This window comes from Hippichthys cyanospilos, chromosome 16, assembly GCF_059441005.1.
Source record: "Hippichthys cyanospilos isolate Australia breed blue-spotted pipefish chromosome 16, RoL_Hcya_1.0, whole genome shotgun sequence".
NCBI classification, from domain to species: domain Eukaryota; kingdom Metazoa; phylum Chordata; class Actinopteri; order Syngnathiformes; family Syngnathidae; genus Hippichthys; species Hippichthys cyanospilos.
In genome coordinates, this window is record NC_142384.1 from 16,652,864 (window position 1) to 16,671,128 (window position 18,265).

General features: G+C 43.3%; 2 protein-coding genes across 2 annotated transcripts; one reads left to right on the top strand and one right to left on the bottom strand.

Moving 5' to 3' along the window:
• Positions 1 to 339: 339 nt before the first annotated feature.
• On the bottom strand, positions 340 to 12,252 carry nbr1b (NBR1 autophagy cargo receptor b). The gene is made up of 23 exons (XM_088437529.1): positions 11,665 to 12,252; positions 10,613 to 10,675; positions 10,289 to 10,307; positions 10,173 to 10,195; positions 9,764 to 9,949; positions 9,266 to 9,343; positions 8,953 to 9,185; positions 8,281 to 8,406; positions 7,846 to 8,052; positions 7,508 to 7,667; positions 7,134 to 7,217; positions 6,839 to 7,024; positions 6,620 to 6,739; positions 6,458 to 6,533; positions 6,175 to 6,285; positions 5,857 to 6,027; positions 4,861 to 5,104; positions 4,287 to 4,487; positions 3,820 to 4,065; positions 3,634 to 3,710; positions 3,448 to 3,529; positions 2,789 to 2,882; positions 340 to 2,270 (listed from the first exon to the last, which is right to left on the bottom strand). The coding sequence occupies exons 1-23, from the start codon at positions 11,764 to 11,766 to the stop codon at positions 2,097 to 2,099; spliced, it is 3,063 nt and encodes a 1,020-aa protein (XP_088293655.1). The 5' UTR covers positions 11,767 to 12,252; the 3' UTR covers positions 340 to 2,096.
• Positions 12,253 to 12,375: 123 nt separating this feature from the next.
• engase (endo-beta-N-acetylglucosaminidase) lies at positions 12,376 to 18,135 on the top strand. Its single transcript, XM_088438082.1, has 14 exons — positions 12,376 to 12,554; positions 12,920 to 12,999; positions 13,253 to 13,454; positions 14,009 to 14,157; positions 14,285 to 14,436; positions 14,562 to 14,710; positions 14,913 to 15,084; positions 15,328 to 15,431; positions 15,546 to 15,657; positions 16,063 to 16,250; positions 16,346 to 16,485; positions 16,582 to 16,681; positions 17,001 to 17,112; positions 17,191 to 18,135. The coding sequence occupies exons 2-14, from the start codon at positions 12,921 to 12,923 to the stop codon at positions 17,596 to 17,598; spliced, it is 2,067 nt and encodes a 688-aa protein (XP_088294208.1). The 5' UTR covers positions 12,376 to 12,554; position 12,920; the 3' UTR covers positions 17,599 to 18,135.
• Positions 18,136 to 18,265: the final 130 nt, after the last annotated feature.

Consider the following 18,265-nt stretch of genomic DNA (forward strand, 5'->3'; position numbering starts at 1 on the left):
TATTTACATTGGGTGCCTATTTAAAGAATTAGTATGCAGTTGATCCAAATACAAAGTCAAGAATCTTTTTTTTTAAGTAAAGAACATTTGGTTTGCTTGGGCAATGTCAATCAAAATCATGACTTTCACATTTTAGCAAAATATTACCTAGAACCTTTCAACTATTCAGTCATGTTTCCGTGTAATAAAATACACAGACGTATCAATCGTGCACACACACACACACGCCATCTGCGTTGTTCCCGAGTGACACGGTGGATAGGCGGAAGTGGATCGTGGCATACCAGCCAGTACGATGCCCCGATCGCTAGTCAGAATTGGAAGACCAGGACCAGAACAGGAATTTTCCACTTTTCAAAATGAGTTCTTTTTATTGAGCAGACTGCAAGAAAATGAACAATTTAGCATGCAAAGCATAATCTAGAGTGCAAATGTAAACAGAGACAAACTGTCTTTTCCTTCTAATCTTCGACTGCAAAAACAACATTTGCCGAACCGGCTATTTGGGAAAAAAATAAATAAATCAAAGCACCCTGTATTTTATCTGTCAAGCTGCAGCTATTGTATTTTGATTGTATTTTTAATGAAAAAACTTTTTAACTTGGCGAACCACAAACATAACACATTTCCATTGAATTATGAATGATGAATTTTTATCATTTCTTTTGACAATCAACCTATTTTTTATTTTTTTACACAACAGATTTCTTTCGACATAGTTAACGGACAATACGGCAAAGCGGTGACCACAGGACTCCCATTTGAGTCAGTCTGATCGGTAAGAAGGACAACTGTGTCGCTACTAACTCGCGTAGCTTCCGAGACGCGCAAATACCTTTCCGTGACATCGCCATCTCCGTGCGCTCTGGCCACGACAAGTTAATCTGACTTTTACATCCGTGTAAAAGTCGGTCTCGACGACAACTCACGCAACGCATTTTCCGGCCTCGGAAGCCAAGCGTCAATGCGTTTGTTTGTGTGACTAGCGACTTTTGTTCCACGCTTTGGGGAGAACGTTATCGTAGAAAACAAAAATGAAGGTGATGGAAGTGCACTAGCGCTACAATAACAACAAATACTCGTTCATAGCACTACAAGAAGATGCTAAATGTCGGCCATGTTGTACATTACACTCAGCTATAATGCGTCAGTGTACATTACGTTAAGACTGGGTGTACTAACGGATATTTTGAAGGGTATTTTTCGGCTAGAGGATTACTTTTATTGTATTTGTCTATTTTTCCAATACAAAATGTTTTCAGCCATGAACATCATGTAATTCGAAAGAAAAATATTATTATTGTGGTATATATATATATATATATATATATATATATATATATATATATATATATATAATTTCCTCCATTTCCCTATTATCACGTTTGGTCAGCTACAGGCTCCACCCTAGGCCGATGTCCGAGTAGTGCCCGTGTGCACGCACACTGGTATACACACACATATACATATATTGATATATATGTACAAATATACACATATTGATCAACTTACCTTAGATAAGCACTAGGAGATTGATTGATGGATGGATGGATGATATAACCTACAATATATGGCGATAACGACATCCATGATGTCGAATATCATTTGTGACATTTTCTTCACTCATTGAAGGACGAGAAGAAAATCAATATTGGATAGACTTGATCGGCAGTACCAATGATGAAATTGGAATCGCTAAATTCTCATTTGATTTTTGTCCCTGGTCTACAGGGTTTTTTATATTGAACAAAAATGATCCCTTGACTTCTGTCATCCAGTTTTCTTAGGATCATCTCGAACGAGTTTTGATGGCCAAAGAAGTCCAAACAAAAAAAGTAATAAAAATAAAAAACGAACAAATGAAGAATCTTAAACTCTAGAGAGATTAGGAGGACGTGAGGGTGGTTTAGGTTTTATGGTAGTATTATTATTATTATTATCATTACTCATCGGGCATGGCATAGGGCAACCCTAACCCTCAAGTCTGCTGTCCCAAAGTTGGAATGTCCTTCATACGTTCTAAAGACGAAACATTTTGTCTTCTACCCATACCACTTTCTTAAGTTCAGTTTGTTTTTTTTTTAGACGCTTGCTGGTCAGTAACGTGTGGAGTACCAGTCATTGTCGGTCAGCTGAACAAGCTCGTTGACTGCATCCAGCAAGTTGTAGTTATGTTTCTTAAGCAGCTGTTGGTTGAGCGGCCTGTCCCCGAATCCCATCTCCACGAGCACGGCCATCATGGTTTCTTGCGTGGAGTCGTCTGTTGGAGGCTGCACAAAAACACGTCCAGATCAAGCTCTGCTGAATACGGCTTCCGATGAAAAAGCATTATAATGGCATTATAATATAATATAAAGGCAATATATAATATAAAGGCATTATAATGCTTTATATGATATTTATAACTACCTGCCCAACAACTATAGAAGACGGTCTCATTAACATTTGTCTAAATTTCATCCGTCACGTACACTACAAGTAAAATGAAGTATTGATGGTGGTTGAATTTACAAAAAAAAAAAGTTTTTGATGAGGGAATTATAAAACCTCTATCTTAAAAAAAGATCTTGCATTTCCCGACCAACCGGCGAGCAGACAAGGAATGCAAATTTGCTCCGCATTCCCAAAATGCTCTTACCAGCAAGAAAACTGAAGCCAGGACCGAAAAAGGGAACAACTACAAATACATCTTCGGTAAAGTCGGCCGTTATAGCTGTGTTTTGAACCGACAAAGTTGCCCAACTTGACAAAGTGTGCTGCGAGGAAATTCTTGCAAAAAGGGAAGCACCTGTGTTGGGCCTTGTCCCGTAAACAAAGCTTTGTAGGCAGAAGCAGCAACTGACAGTGCTCCTTTAACCAGGTCGCTGGAGACACCTGGATTTCTGAGGAGAGACAAAACAAATGTCATATCCAAATAAGCCAAAATAACCTCAGTTTCATGGAGAATCCTTTTAACTCCATATCCCGTTAAGATTTGGGATTCAGAGTAAAAGGGAAAAAAAAAAAGTTTGGCCCCGTGGCGTCACTAAATTTTAGAGGCTTAACGATGCAAATAGATCATTAGAAACGATCCAGTGTCAATTTTTTGCAAACAGTGATCCCTCGCTACTTTGCGCCTCCCCTATCGTGACATATTGCGACAGACGGGCACACCTACAAGACACGTAATTGGCTCCTGGCGCCACCAGCAACCTATGAGGGACGTAGCTGTAATCTCCTCCCACCCCGGAGTTGTATCTACTCCTGCCCTCATTGGTCGATGGTAGCACCGGGAGCATCTGTCAGACGTGAGTTTAGTTTCCGATCCAAATATTCACGAGGGCTGATACCGGTGACGGCCACAGTCAGCCAGGTGTGATACCTGGGCATTTTATGAATACATTCCACAAAAGCCCCGATACCGGTAAAAACGTGTGCAGATTTTCGGTCTATTTGTATATTTCTCACCTGGGATACTCTGAGGAGTCTACCCCTGTGTCCGCAGGGGCCTCTGATCCTTCAGACCGTTTGGGCACCGGGGCACCTAGGGCTGAGAACACGCTTACCTTTAGCATGAACCTTGACAATTATACTGTTATCTGGATCGAAATGCGAACGAATAACTCCTGTGAATTTTTCATATCAGAATATTACCATCCTCAGTTTGAGAGCGCTCCTTTTCCTCCCCAGATGGAAGATTTTCCCTTGCCGCTTTCCCAACGTCCTCTGGGCTGTGAACATGAATAACAATTTCACATTGACCCGATCGGCGCTTCCAATGGTTCCTATGTAGATTAAACGGACTAAGCCACCATGCCTACATAGTACATGCATACTTACCTTGAGGTAAGAACGGCGGAAGGTGGCGCCACCACCTCAGGTGTCAATGGCTCATCATCTAGTGTCTGAGATGTGCAAAGCATATCATTAGCACTGCTACTGCCCAATGCTCCTGCCCCTAGAGCGGGCTTGATGTCGAGAGCCTCGCCCTCCTGCTCGGGAGTACCAACTGAGTCCTCGCAGGTAAGGATTTCAGAGTCTGCGGTGGTACTTGCTGCGACGTCACCGGGTTGAGACAGAGCAGAGCTGCGACAGATGGAAGAATATAGAATACATGCGCAATTATTTCTCCCCGGTCACCCGTAGGCAAAGCACGGCTACATCTGGCCCGCCCGCAATCTCGAACTCTTAGTGACCCCGCGTCCCGCAAATCGCGCTGTCTATTGCACTACAGTCGGGTCGGATTGCCAAGTTGAACAAACGAAAAGGGATTATTCTGAACTAAAAGTTCAAATGGAACTCCTCACCTGTACATGGACTCCCCCAGCGGCCTGCTGGTGTCAAAACAGTCGGGCAGAATGATGATGTATTCCTCCGAGGAGGTTGAGGATGAGCGACTCCTCATCCCCTCTTTCTTTTTGAATCCCTCTTTCACCTCTGCTTCCTTCTCACTTTCCCTTCCTTTGGGCTGCGTGCCGACACAATCCTTGGGAGTGCCGCCGCCCTCACCTGTATTAGCGATTTGAAAACCAGGTAAAGTGACAAGGAAATAATCATTACCCATTAATCATTCTATGACCTAGATTTATTTTGCAATAAACTGGAATTTCAAGTGTAAACGGATTGATATAACTTTTGCTCGGCCACAAGCTTCACTCTGATTAGACTTTCGGACGCCGCTAATATAACCACAGCTTCTGCGTGAGGCTACAGCCAAACGGATGGGAAGGGATAACAGTACAGTTACTGTATGAGGTTTAATGATTTAAGATTTCCTTTTTTTTTTTTTTTTTTTTCAAAACATGAATGACAATCTTTGGATGTGAAATATTATTATTCAATCATCCATATAAGTAAAAATAAGGTCTACTCAAGCACTTCCCTATGGTGGTGGGCTCCTGTAATGTTGAGAGCATCAGCTGAGTGTTGGGTGCTGAGTTGGCGTCAGCCGCATGGCCTGGGATCACAGACAAAGGCGCTGGTAGGGAAGCTTTCAACGGGGATGGTAGGCAAGATTTCAACATAGCTGGTGCTTTCAATGGATTGTGTGGAATTCCCAAGATTTCCTCAGTTTTCACCGCTTTGTTTTTCTTACAGGGCGCAGTCTGAACAGCCGGGTGTACCACTGTGAGGAAATAGAATATATACTTGACTGTCGAGCAAAACAAGGGTAGCTAGCTCAGTTCAATGGATGTAAAAAACACAAAATGCAGCACATGTCAAGATATTTCGACACTGCAACCAAAAACTGTAGCAGCAAAAAAAAAAAAAAAAGGCTTCAGTGTTAAGGCATGTATGTGCATATTTAGTGATGTACAAATTAAGTTTTTTTTGTGCCATTTGTGGACATTCGGGCCAATTTCTTGGAAAATGGCAAGCTTCTATAACAGCTAGTGACCCCTGCTGGCAGAAAAAAAGCACTGCAGTTGATTTGAATTGGTCTTGGTGCACATAAATGCTGATGTGGAATCCTATTACAAAATAAAGATTAATTACTCATAAAGTTTTAATTTATTTTTTTGTTTACTTATTTATCGTTGTGCTTCTGCGGCAGTTAATCTCTTAAAAGCCACCGTGACAGACCGACTTATAATTTACAGTATATTCATTGTTTTCAAACAACATAGGGATTTGGAGTCCCCGAAAGCTTCTGTTTGGCGTTCGATTCGGCCATTTTTTTCCGCTTTACGCATGCACGGCGCGAATGGCTCTCAGATGGAATTACTTTGCCTGGTAGCTCGGCGTGACGTCAACTCAAATCCACGCCGGTCGCATGACTTTTGTCCCCGTCGGCCAGTGTCATTTCCACACCGCACCGTTGTGGAACGTCTTCAAATTCAAACTTTTGGCCTACGTGCTTCTGGCGTCTTTGTTTACCTGCTCCCGAACACGATGCTGTCACCGGGCCGTGGTCGGGGGGCTCCTCCAAAGTCATCGAACCAATCACACTCCCACAGACAAACTGAGCGCCACTGATGTCCTTCTCCCCCTCTTCTTGCGCCGGTATTCCACCGTCCTTAGCACCACAACTCATCCCACGAGATGCATCTGAGGGCACATTCAAAAGGACTGAATACAGACAGGTAACCATTAAAATGTGGTCTAAGATCGGGGAAAGACCAGCCGTTTTTAGCTTCTTGAACTGAATTTGACTACTTGTTCCAATAGTTTGGAACCGCTGAGGAAATCATTTACCCATTATACTATTGATAACTTCGCTCTCTTCTTGGATCAGCCCTAACGAAGGGCTGCGTTTGTCGTGTAGGTGGCCATTTTGAGGAAGCGGGGAGATGCAAGGTGTCATGTCTGGATGGGAGAGGAGAAAAAAAAGGAAAAAAAAAAGATGATTCTAACAAAAAGGGATTCTCTGCTAAAATTTCACATTGCTGTAAAGTCAACAGCTTGACTGCTCTATCTGATTAAAGTGACAAGTGATGTTTCTAAACCAACGTCTCAAATTAATTCCAGAACTTCTTACCAGCTGGGGTGTTATTGGGAACACTCTCCAACTCTTGAACAATGTTGATGTCCAGCAACTCAAAAGACAAAAGATCCTGGGAGATGCAAAAGTAGAATTTTTGACAAACAATGCAAATTTCCTTGAACAGGTTTACGTTACAGCATTGGTGAGCCACATTACCTGTGCAGTGAGCATGTCTACGGAAGGGATGGAGTATTCTTCTTCGCTGTCTACGGAAGGTTGGGGCTGCTTTCGAGAGGCTGTGTTTGCTTTTCCCTCCTTCGGCGCTGGGTTTTTACCCTGTTGACCATTAGCACAGTATCACTGCAACGCTAGTACTCTACCTGCAATGATCACATCATAATGGCCTTGCTATGACTTCTCTCTATACTTACACACCTGTGGTGTGACACATGGAGAAACGAGAATCCCGTCAACCATCATAGGGGCAGGGGCCAAAGGGTCAACCACAATGCTGCACCAAACCCTGGGTCCAAATTGCTCTCCAGCATGGGCGAGACGCCAGTGAGAAGTGTAGGAACCCTCCAAGGATGGCGCACATAATGCCACACTTACAATACCCACCTGGACATACAAACAGCAGCGTGTAAGTCAGTGGGACAAGGAGTTAAGTTTGGCATAAGTTGTACTTGTGCACATAAACACACAGATAAAAAAAAACTCTGAGGCTCACCTGTCCGGGCTGAAGAAAAGGAACAGATACTTCTCTCCAACGTTCCCCGGATCCCACTGCCAGGTTGCCCCACATGAACTTCAGCTGGAGAAAGTAAATAACATCGACTGGATTCACTCAGAGATATAGCTACTGGAGGTACTGTAGTCAACAGTCCACAGCTTGGACAAGACTGGCGAGGCAAGCAGTCAATCAGCTCATGGGCACTCCTACAAGAATCCTGAGTGGCTCCTGGCATCACACTGACCAATTACGCCATGTGCGGATTATAACTCCTGGGCGGGATCCGATTACCAGTCCTGTTCTCATTGGTCGATGTCGCACCGGGAGCCAATCACAAGCCTTGTCGGACCAGGAAAATGGCTCAATTTTACCTTGGTATCAGAGCTCCAACTCATTGTTCCTGTGTTCCTCATCTTCCAGTACTTGATGAACTTGGTTCCAGGACGCAGACGGGTACCGTCGGGAAGGTTCTCATCCAGAAAAGTCGCTGTCATGGTTGGAACCATCAGAGGACAGGGGCGCTTTGGTCGCCTAAAGACATGACATGCTTTAATACTTTATCGTTTGTATGTAGGTAAAAAAATGTTACCAGTTTTGACAGACTGGGATGGTTTTAAGTAACCGCAGCTTTTAAAACCGCGATATATTGCCAATCCGGCTATATATAAAAAAAAAAAAAACAAGTTGGTAGTGATCTTTAGTAACCTACTCGGGGCTGTTGTGCTGAGTGGCTCGGGGCTGAAGAAGCACCGGAGAAGCGCTTCCATCTCTCTGGGAGGAGCTCCATTGTATGCCACGTCTCTCCATCCTCAACTGTTTACGGATCTCTTTCACTTCAGCCTTCAAAAGGCGCTTTTCTGCTTTCAACCGCTGCTTCTCGGCCTTCCGGAAGCTACGATCACCTCGCCTGTAGAACCTGAAAGCAGAACCATCCCATCGAGTGATGGTTTAGCAGATGTTGACCATGCACATAAACCTGAGATGTTACAAAAAAGACGTGTTAAGCCGGGCGGGCTACAAGTCAGTCAACTGCTGGATAATGAGGTAAAAGAACAATGCCATCAACTTAAACTTAGGTAGAAGTCACAAGTTGAAAGTATTTCTGGAAAAACAAAAAAAAAAAACTCTGGGGTCTTTTTTGTACCTGCTGTGGTCAGGGGCAGGTGATCCATGTTCTGGTATTGAGAGAGGAGTTCTGGCTCTTACCAAATTGTGACTAGGATCGTGAGAGAAACTGCAAGGCTCACATAGAGTACAAGATGTACACACGCTGTTGAAAAAAGAAACAATGGTATTGTAATATGAGCGAAAGAGAGCGATAGGGAAAATGACTGCCAGGAGAACTTCAAAAAACATCAAAATGAGGAGCTAGAAGAAATGAAGACATGTGTGATTTAAAGACAACAGTCCTACGAAAGATAAGAATTTATTGGTGTGGACTGATGGCGCACACCAAATCTGCTTAACCCCTAGGGAAAATTTTTGACCCAACTTGGGCTTTTGGATGTTTCTGATGTGTGATATCACTGGAAAAGGAGGCTAAAATATTGTATAGACTGTCGATACATGACGACTTTAAATATGGCCGGCTGCCATCCCTTGTAAATGTTTGCAAACGGGAGGTTGAGAGGTACACCCTAAAGGTGTCAAATGGAGCCCATGTTGGGCTCATTTACTGCCATTCAAAATTGAAGCCATTCAAGATTTTCAATATTGGAAATGTTGAAAACCCCACGACATCAAAAGACGGGACTTTGGGAAAAAAAAAAAAAAAAAAGATGAGGAGTCGGTTAAAAGCCGACCACGCATCCAGTACCTGCATTGGTAGCCTCCCCCAGTCGTCTGTCCCCTGCAGGAGGAGCAGGGGAGAGTCGAAGAGAAGGGAGCTCCAGGCAGGGTCGAGGAAGAAACCTCGGGGACCACCGCAGCACCAGCGATGGAATCCCCCCTGCTTCCCTCTGCTCCACTCAGGGGCTTATGGATGCAGCACTGTCCAGAGAACTCGCCGCAAATTTTCTCCACAGCCTCGCGTACTACCTGGTCCTTGAACTGATGGGACGGAAGGAGAAGAAAGGAAAGGTGAACACAGGTGGCACAGTCACACTTATGCTCGTTACCCGCACACTCGCCTTCTCCATGTAAGATGTGAACCAAGCAGGAGGAGTCTTGTCCTCTTCTTTTGTCCCTTTTACTTCTTTCATGATCACCTGATAATACAAGGAAATATGCAGTAGTGAATGGAATTTCACTCGCCGAAAATAAGCATTATTATATTTGATTTTCAAGTCAAGCCAAATCTCCAAATTGAAGGAGGAACTTTTCTTTCCAGATGTATTCTCGTCATCGTTAAAAAGACCAGTTCCTATGCTTAATGCAAGCTGCCTCCCACTTACAACACCCCAACATTTCTACTGTGAATGACCTCATTCAATTTCAGCATCATACCTGGTGGATGTGACTCTCACTTTTAACTGTTGACGGCTCCATAAATCATACATTAATAACCATAAAAAGTAACAAACTTACTCCAAAAACCAGTTTAAGCTAAGTTAAAAACGGAGGGGTCAAAACGAAAAAAAAAAGAGAGACTTAGAATCGTGACAAATCCAAAGTTACTACAAGCCTACCATGCCCTGCTCCGGCACCGCTGCCTGAACCTTGCGACTGACCACCTGGGCCAAAGTAGGACAGTGCTGAGGGGGTCTGAAGCCCCGCTTCAGTTCCGCGCCAGCCTTGCCGGTGGAAATCTTTGCTGGTTGACCACGGGTCTCGTACACGTTCATGTGCAGTCGATTTCCCTGCCTTGCTGCACTCTGTGAGACACAAAAACATTGGGTCGTTCCGCAAATTGAAATCAAAAAGGGGGTGCTGACTTATGCACGAGCTCGAATTTTACACGGAGGTATGCGGTAGTTAAAAACGGGGAGGAAATGGTTTATACAGGGTGTCAAACTTGCTGGTTCTGGCTTTGAGTCTCTTACTTTGAGGCATTTGTTTACGTATTTGGAATTGCTGCGTTAAAGCCCTCAAACATACCTTGAGCGCCTCTTCGTACTCAACTGCAAAGGAAGCAGAAATGACAGTTTAATAAGACCATATTTGCACATTTGTATGAATAGAGCTCAATCAGTTGGGACGTCATGATTTCTTACCTTGGCTGTTAATGGAAATCTGGAAGAATGGAAGCAGTTTTTATTAATGACTGGGGGGATTGACATTCAACACGTTTCTTTCAGTACAGGTCTTTCTTTTTTGTGGGACATGTTTGTTTCAGGGTGACATTAAAAATGGCATAAAACAGTCAAAACCGGGTCCAATTCTCTCTCTTAAAATGGCAGCGGTAGATTTTTCTACTTTCCAAAGATGGAACCACGTTTCGGTATCTGATTTCAAAAATGTACCTCAAAGAGCTCCTCCATGTACATCAGTGACAAATGTTGTGATTTCAAACGTTGGATGTAGAGCGAATACCTCACCTCCTCATTCTCCTCATCAAAATAGGTCAGCTGAAGCCCGCACAACCCGAAGGAACGTTTAACCTGTGACATATTTACACACACAAATCGTTCAGTCAGGATGAACTCATTGCAGTGTTCCCTCGTGACTTCGCGCTTCATCTTTTGCGCTCGCAGTGCAAAAAGAAAAATAGCTATATTGGGGAGAAAGGCGTGAAGGTTTCCTGCATGCCATACAGTATGCAGAGAAATTGTTCTGTGGATATGTTCTTTTAATTACAGAGGTAATTAGGAAAAGCTAACAACTGCTAGCTCAACTAATGCCTCAAATTGTCAAAAAACAAAACGAACAAACAAAGAAGAAACATGTTGAATACGGTGTTGATTCCTTGATAGGTAAAAACATTATTGGGGTCAGCGACATGGTGCACACTGAATAAAGTCCAAAGAGTACCGGCGTCGCCCAAAATTAGTATAACGTATGTAATCAAAACGGCTGTTGGGCATTTCAATCCTGATTCATTCCAATTTTCTCAATTTTGCAAAATGGGTCTCAAAACAGCTGGCAGACTGCAGAGAACAAAACCGGTGAGAAACACAACGCCGTTTTAATATTGTGGCAGCGGAAAACGTTTTAATCTGTTTTAGTAGATGGAATGGTGAGGAGAAAAGCAGAGGCTTCTGTCGTGCAAACGTGTGGAAAACATGACAATTAAAAGGCGAGAAAACGCAATTAGGCTATTTTAAGGGAGAATGGAAAGCTGAATTAAAGCAGAGTACACGGGAGCTCGTCGTTTCTTACTATATATTTGTGGATAGAAATACGCATTTGTTAATATTTCTGGCAGAATAATGTCTCCATAGTTACAGTTCTCGCAGTATAATGTGAATAGAATGGGTCAATTAAAAGCAGTTTAAAAAAAAACAGTAACACAACAGCCCCAGGTGTCATAATATTGTCGTCAACCGACAGGTTGTGCAACCACTTGGGGAAAAAACAAAACAAACAAAAAACGAAACGTAAGAGCTAAACTGTGCTGTGTGCAGCCCCGGCGGTTCCCATGTTAGCTTACCATGGCCTCCATCGAGTCCCAGCTCTTGGTCTCGGATCCAGTCAGGAGGAAATTCTTGGAATTTCCCCGGAAATTCACTTTTACGTTCATGTACAAGTCCATTGTGTCGCCCTCTCCGCATTAATACATAGTATGTATAAAAGCCACGAGGTGTTTCTCAGGCAAAACAAGGGCGATTTAGGTTAATCTCGCCAGTCGGATCCAGGAAGGGGATGAGGCGAATGTTGTGTTTACATCAGCATCCTGTGCACGCCCACTCTCCACCTTATGCTCGTTGCAACGAACGTTTTAATACGTGGGGAAAAAAAATATTTTCTCTACCTTAGGTACTCCGAAGTGTTTTACACTAACTACGCATTCAGCTGATGATGACGCAGCATCAGGAGCAGCTGGGAGTTCTAAGATGAACAGAGCTTTTTATTATTGAATTTACTCTTTAGCTACACAATGCAGCACATAAAAAAAATGGCCGCAATAAAATTTTCACAAATATGAATGTAACTGCCAAGACAGCAGAAGAGCGGAGCAATGTGGACGTTGGGAATGTTTGCCCAAAGAGGACGTCGCTCAATGGCGTCTCCGTGGAAACAAGTAGGCGTTGGAACGCCGTGTGAATATGGACGCCGGAAATGACGTAGTGCGTTTAGCCTGTGAATTTGGACGCGCCCCGAGTGCGGGGTTGTCGCGCCGGAAATTACGTTAATCTGTCAACAAAAACATCCCTCGGAAAACACTGCATTGTGAATTTGGACATAGTCCCTTCTTCTCTTTATTTTTATCGAGTTTTAAGGGCAGTTTCTGCCACATTCATCCGACAAGAAATTCTGATTGACGAGGCTTATGCAAACAGAACTGCGGTAATCGACAAAACACAACGCAGAACTCTACAGGTGAGTAACGCCTCTGCACTGATAAATTGAATTTCGCGGTATTTACACTTTTTTTCGCTCTTTCGTGTCCCCTTGCTGAATGGAAAAGACGGACGCTCGTGTATGGACTAAGATCGCTGTCTAAAAGACGGCATTGCGTGATTCTTATCTGTTACAGTAATATTTTGTGTGTTTTAAAAGGGCCCCATCATCACAAATAGTCCATTTTGGGGGGAACTTTTCACCGTTTTACTCTGACCCGCTGTTTGGTGCATAAGCACAAACAACAGTCAGGACCCGCCCTGACTGGGATGCTACCTACTCGTCTGATGAGCCAGATATAACCTGCAAAGTATTATACTTTTTTTTCTTTTATCTTTAACTAGGATGGACGGTTGTTCGCCACAGCCTGTGGACTCGCATGATGTTCACGAAGTCATCCATTATTTGCCTTCATCACTACCAGGTACGTGACTTGATCACTAGCGGTTCTTTCAAGCATGCTAAAAATAGTGTTGGAATACCCTTCATTTTGTCCCTAGTTGAAAATCAACTGTTGTTTTCCTCTTTATCAGACAGTGAAAGACTTAAAAATGTCCAAATTCAGAAATAAAAACTTTAAAATCTTACAATTTCCAAGAGGTTTTCATGAATTGTCAGTGAAGTTATCTTTGATCACCACAGGTAAACTCACATTTTTATGTCTTATTTCCCATCAGTGAAACATTATGATGCTGACACAACTGAGCCACTAAGCTGTAGTCTTCAGACTTTGGAGGAGCTGTTGTCGTGGAAAGAAACTGAGGCTAGCCCCTTCAATGTGGCAGTATTCCCACTGGCGCCGCGAAAACCTGCGCTTTCCAGTTGCTCACAGCGCACCTTGGTGTCTCATGACATGATGGGTGGCTATCTTGATGACAGGTATGTCTTGATATACATTACAACAGTGTTTCCCAACCTCGATTGAACTAAAACAACCATTTTCATCAGAAAAATCTCATATGATGACAAATCACCAAACACAAATCTGAACGCTGCGTAAAAATTGTCTTTACAAGTTTACTCGGTGTAAAACCTAGCCGTGCTGAAGTGAACACAAAGCTGATTAACATGTTTCCTTCAGCTAAGATCTCAAGCATACTCTCCTAGTTGGAAAAAGGAAAGAGCATTGTCTATTTATCAGACCGAATGGGCAATTGTAGTGTGGAAAAAGATTCCATCCAGAGGAAAGAGCCCAGATAACAGTTGTTTTGGGAGAAAGCCGATTAACAATGTGATCAACCTTGAGTCCTTAGCATGAGACTCAGCAATCATATGCTGTGTTATCTCAATCGTATAATCACTATGGTACCAAATGAAGTTCTTTAACGACAGCATTTCCCAGCATTCACACATTTTCTGTGACATTTTGGAACGTGGAGATTCTCGAGATTACCTGCAATCACCTTTGGTCACACGTGCTTTCCTTTGTTAAGGTTTGTCCAAGGTACAGCTGCAGAAGCGCCATATGCTTTCTATCACTGGCAGTTCATTGATATATTCAACTACTTCACACACAACTTGGTAAGCATTCCTCCTGTGGTCTGGACCAATGCTGCGCATAAACATGGAGTTCTTGTTCTTGGTGAGATGTAATTAATATTAATTATTTGTTTTTGCAGCTATGATTATTGTGTAAATGTACGAGCATTTGTTTGATGATCGTTGACTTCAGATTTGTCTTAACTAAAACATCGTTCAATGCTTTTTAGGGACTTTTATCACGGAATGGACCGATGGAGCAACAGCGTGTGAGACCTTCCTTCAAGGAGAGCTATATCGTGAAGTAGCTGATAAGTTGGTTCAAATCAGCAATTATTATGGCTTTGATGGGTGGCTCATAAATATCGAGAACACGCTCAGCGTGAGTATTACCTTGGTCTCATTTGACTGATTTTTGTCAATGAGACCAGAGGCTCCTCTACTGGATGTCCTTTTTCTATCTTTTTTCAAGTTTCGACTATTGCTTATGTCGTCTTCTTCCTGCAGACCGTTGCTGTGAAGAAAACACCTTTGTTTCTGCGCTACCTCACAAGCCAGATGCATAAAGAAGTCCCTGGCAGCATGGTCCTTTGGTACGACAGCGTCATCGAGAACGGAGAGCTAAAATGGCAGAACGAATTAAACGAGTCCAACAGGTAGGAATTTTCTTTGCAATCAAAACTGTCAAAATAGAATGACGCTTTACTTTTTCGGGCAAGTGATTTGGCTGTTTTTTAACTCTAGAGGTGCTCCATCATTATGAAATTGTCGTTTCTTCCTTTACTTTCTTTTTCACCGTGCCCCATTTTGTCACAGAACTATCAATTGTACGGTACCATCGTTGCCTTTCCATGACAGGGTTTTTTTCGACGCGTGTGACGGTTTCTTCACTAATTACAATTGGACAGAAGAAAACCTGGAGCAGATGACTAACTACGGTCACATCAGTGGACGCCAGGCTGACATCTATGTGGGGGTTGACGTTTTTGCTCGTGGAGAGGTGGTCGGAGGAATGTTTGAAACTCATAAGGTACACGTTTCGCGCGCGCTCGTGTTTCAATCGACCTTTTCATTTGGACTTGTGAGATCGGTCAAACATTTGTCGAGAAGTAGGGACTTAAGTAGAGGCTTATGCAAAAGATGTGAAATCGACCTCATTTGGACATGGACATTATTCCTCCCGAAAGTTGCAACATACAATATATTTTCTTTTCTCCATTAAAAGAAAGGACACCAGCAGCAACTCATCTACCGCACTAACCTTCTTTAACAGGCGTTGGAAGCCATCCGGAAGTACAACTTTTCCGCTGCAGTCTTTGCTCCCGGTTGGGTGTACGAGACCAAAGAAAAGACGGAGTTTCGTCAGAACCAGGATAGGTGAGATGACCGCAGAAGTTTGCATCACGTGTCGGTATTATAGTTATAAAAAATCGCCAATGTTAATTGATTATTATTGTGAATTACTGACCGAGATGTTTGAAAACTTTTTAGATTCTGGGATCTTCTGAAAAATTACCTGTACGTTCATCGTCCAGCGCTGACGCTCCCATTCGCATCTTCATTTTGTCAGGGCTTTGGGAATACTCTCTATTGGAAAGGAAAGGTACAGTAATGAAAGAAGATCATTTAAAGCACTGCCCTTCCATGGCTCAAGTACACCAGCATAGTGCCAGAGTTTCAGCATATGATTGTTTCTTTTTTGAAAGATCCCGTCTACATATGTTTCTTTGTTGCCGAATTGCTTTCACGCCATAGAAAACCAAAAACGTCAATCCAAGCAAAAGTATGCGATAGGAAGGGAGGGTGCCAAATTTCGCACTTCTTTCCGCTTCACGCAAAATCAAACAGTATTATGTTTCTCAAACTAAAGTGGAGGAGTCTGGCGTGCAGAGGGGCCTGCGACTCCTGAATTTCATGCAGCTAGCTGTGACATGCTTGCTTTTTTTCATGACTCATCATCAAGAAATTGACTCGTTGAATATGCCGTGTTTTTGTCCGTACTGCGTAGTGCGAAACAAAGAAGAATTGGTACAACCTGACTGCCCAGGAAATCCAGCCATGGTACTACCAAGAGCGCCTGGAAGGTCATGGCTGGATAAGGAGTCGTGGTTGCTCGGTGGATGCCTGGAATGGTGGCTGTTCACTGCTCCTAGACGGTTTCATCCCGGCCACGCATCCTTCTCCGGTCTCCGCCAAGTGCGTCTCTCTTTTACTCAGCCTGACTTCATCTTCTGGTAGAATGTCACTGTCTCCTGAGCCTGTGGGCTTATTTTTTTTTTCTTAACTTATAGGATCTTCTCCCTCCACGTGCCTCTCTGCAACACCCTGGTGAGGACTGTCTACAAGTCATCTTCTCAAGTCACGATTTCACTGGAGCTCAAGATAACTGACGCTGATCGAAGCAGAGATGAACAAAACCGGGATGTTAAAAGTAAGTTCCTTACTCTGGTTTTTAAAACATTATTTTCCACGCGCATTTTGTGATATTTGGATCGAAAACAACGCGGGCTTTATTTTCCTTCTGCAGTAACCAGCGTATCTCCAGTTCTACTCCATGAAGAGCATGACTTATTTCGGCAGTTTCCTCAACTGCGTTACACTTGGAAAAATACGGGTTGGACCGTCAGGTAAAACAGCTATTAAGATTTTTAACTCACTGGCTGTTTGGCCTTCAGCTTGCATCCTACCTTGAACGATTCCACATAAAAGTATTCTTGAAAGTAGCATATGCTAACATGTTAGCCAAGTTACCCGTGGTAGTGAACCGCAGTAGCAAACGTATACTGACACCAATCATTAGCTGCTGCAGCCGAGGAGGACTCACTGATCATACACAATGAGAGAAGGCTCCCGCACACTGCGGTTGCCCATTAAGGTTACAATATTAAGATTACAATATTTCACTTGATTCAAGTCTGAATTGTACATTTTCTCCCATATTTCTAGCTATTATAAGTTGGACCTGCAAGACTGTATTCTTCAAGAAGTCTGCGCTAACATCCAGCTGGTTGGAGAACCTTCCGACACAACTTTCATCTGCAGGATGGGAGAAATAATGGTGAGAACTCACTGGTGAACTCACTGTTGAGTTTCACCCCACGCTATTAGTGACTAGTTGTTCCCGGTCTTCTCTAAGTTCATAGATATAGCCAGTCTTCACGAGGCCCCCGAGACGGTCCAGGATTTGTGCATTCGTGACATCGTATGGCTGCGCGGTGCCGGTGCATCTCCCGACTCCACTTCGTGCTGCTTGTATCTCAACGCAACGCTGCAATGGAATTACCGGACTGAGCATGTGCGGCATTTCAAGGTGTACTGGCGCCAGCTAAAGGGTTCAAATCCCAGAGTCTCCGCAGATGAGCTGGTTGTGGTGGGCCGGGCATATTCAAAACGTTATAGGATAATTGAACTTGCAGTTCTTGAGCCCCCAGGCCAGTTGGAACTTCTGGTGGAGCCAGTAACACGGAAGGGCTTCCCAGTCCCAATGAGCTGTTGGGGAAGGAAAAGTGTCAGCTACACAGAGATGGGATGTGAAAACTCATAAAGAAAAAAAATGATCAGCTCTGCTGATTAATATCATGTAACCATGAGACAAAGTGTAAACTGAGGCGATGTATATTGATTTAACAAATATTCGATTTTCTATAACCACTTGTCCTCACAAGGGTTGCTGGTGCCTATCACAGCTGACTTTAGGCAGTAGGCGGGTGACACCCTGAATTGGTTGCTAGGCAATTGCAGGGCACACAGTGACGGACAAACGTTCCCGCGCCCAATAACACCTAAGGACAACTTAGCGTGTCCAATACACCTGCTATGCATGTTTTTTCGAGTTGGGGGGGCGGGGGGCTCAGGGAGAACATGCAAACTCCACACAGGAAGGCCTGATGGAATTGAACTTGGGTCATTCACCACTGAGCCACCCTGAACAAATATAAATCTTGTATGTTTATGAATCAGATTTTTTTTTAAATTTTTTATACTGGACGATGAATTGTATGTTTCCCTTTCAAGCACCAATGTTGCCTTTGTTTTGAAACAAATTTTCCATTAAATGCACATTGCGTGTACTTTGCTTGCAGTACGACTACCGTATTCTTTTAAATTGCACACTTTTAAAAATATATCTAGCTAGCGTTGCAATTTCACATAACTGAGCCGCAAGAGACAACGCCCTACTGAACGGAATGCACGAGTACACAGATCCAAAG

Excerpts from the sequence above, each read along its gene's own strand:
- nbr1b (XM_088437529.1), bottom strand. The coding sequence starts at position 11,766 with ATGGACTTGTACATGAACGTAAAAGTGAATTTCCGGGGAAATTCCAAG. Across the intron at positions 9,950-10,172 it reads AGTACGAAGAGGCGCTCAAG|AGTGCAGCAAGGCAGGGAAA; the intron begins GTATGTTTGAGG and ends TGTGTCTCACAG. Across the intron at positions 4,066-4,286 it reads CTGGGGGAGTCCATGTACAG|CTCTGCTCTGTCTCAACCCG; the intron begins GTGAGGAGTTCC and ends CATCTGTCGCAG.
- engase (XM_088438082.1), top strand. The coding sequence starts at position 12,921 with ATGGACGGTTGTTCGCCACAGCCTGTGGACTCGCATGATGTTCACGAA. Across the intron at positions 16,251-16,345 it reads CCTTCTCCGGTCTCCGCCAA|GATCTTCTCCCTCCACGTGC; the intron begins GTGCGTCTCTCT and ends CTTAACTTATAG. Across the intron at positions 16,682-17,000 it reads AATACGGGTTGGACCGTCAG|CTATTATAAGTTGGACCTGC; the intron begins GTAAAACAGCTA and ends CCATATTTCTAG.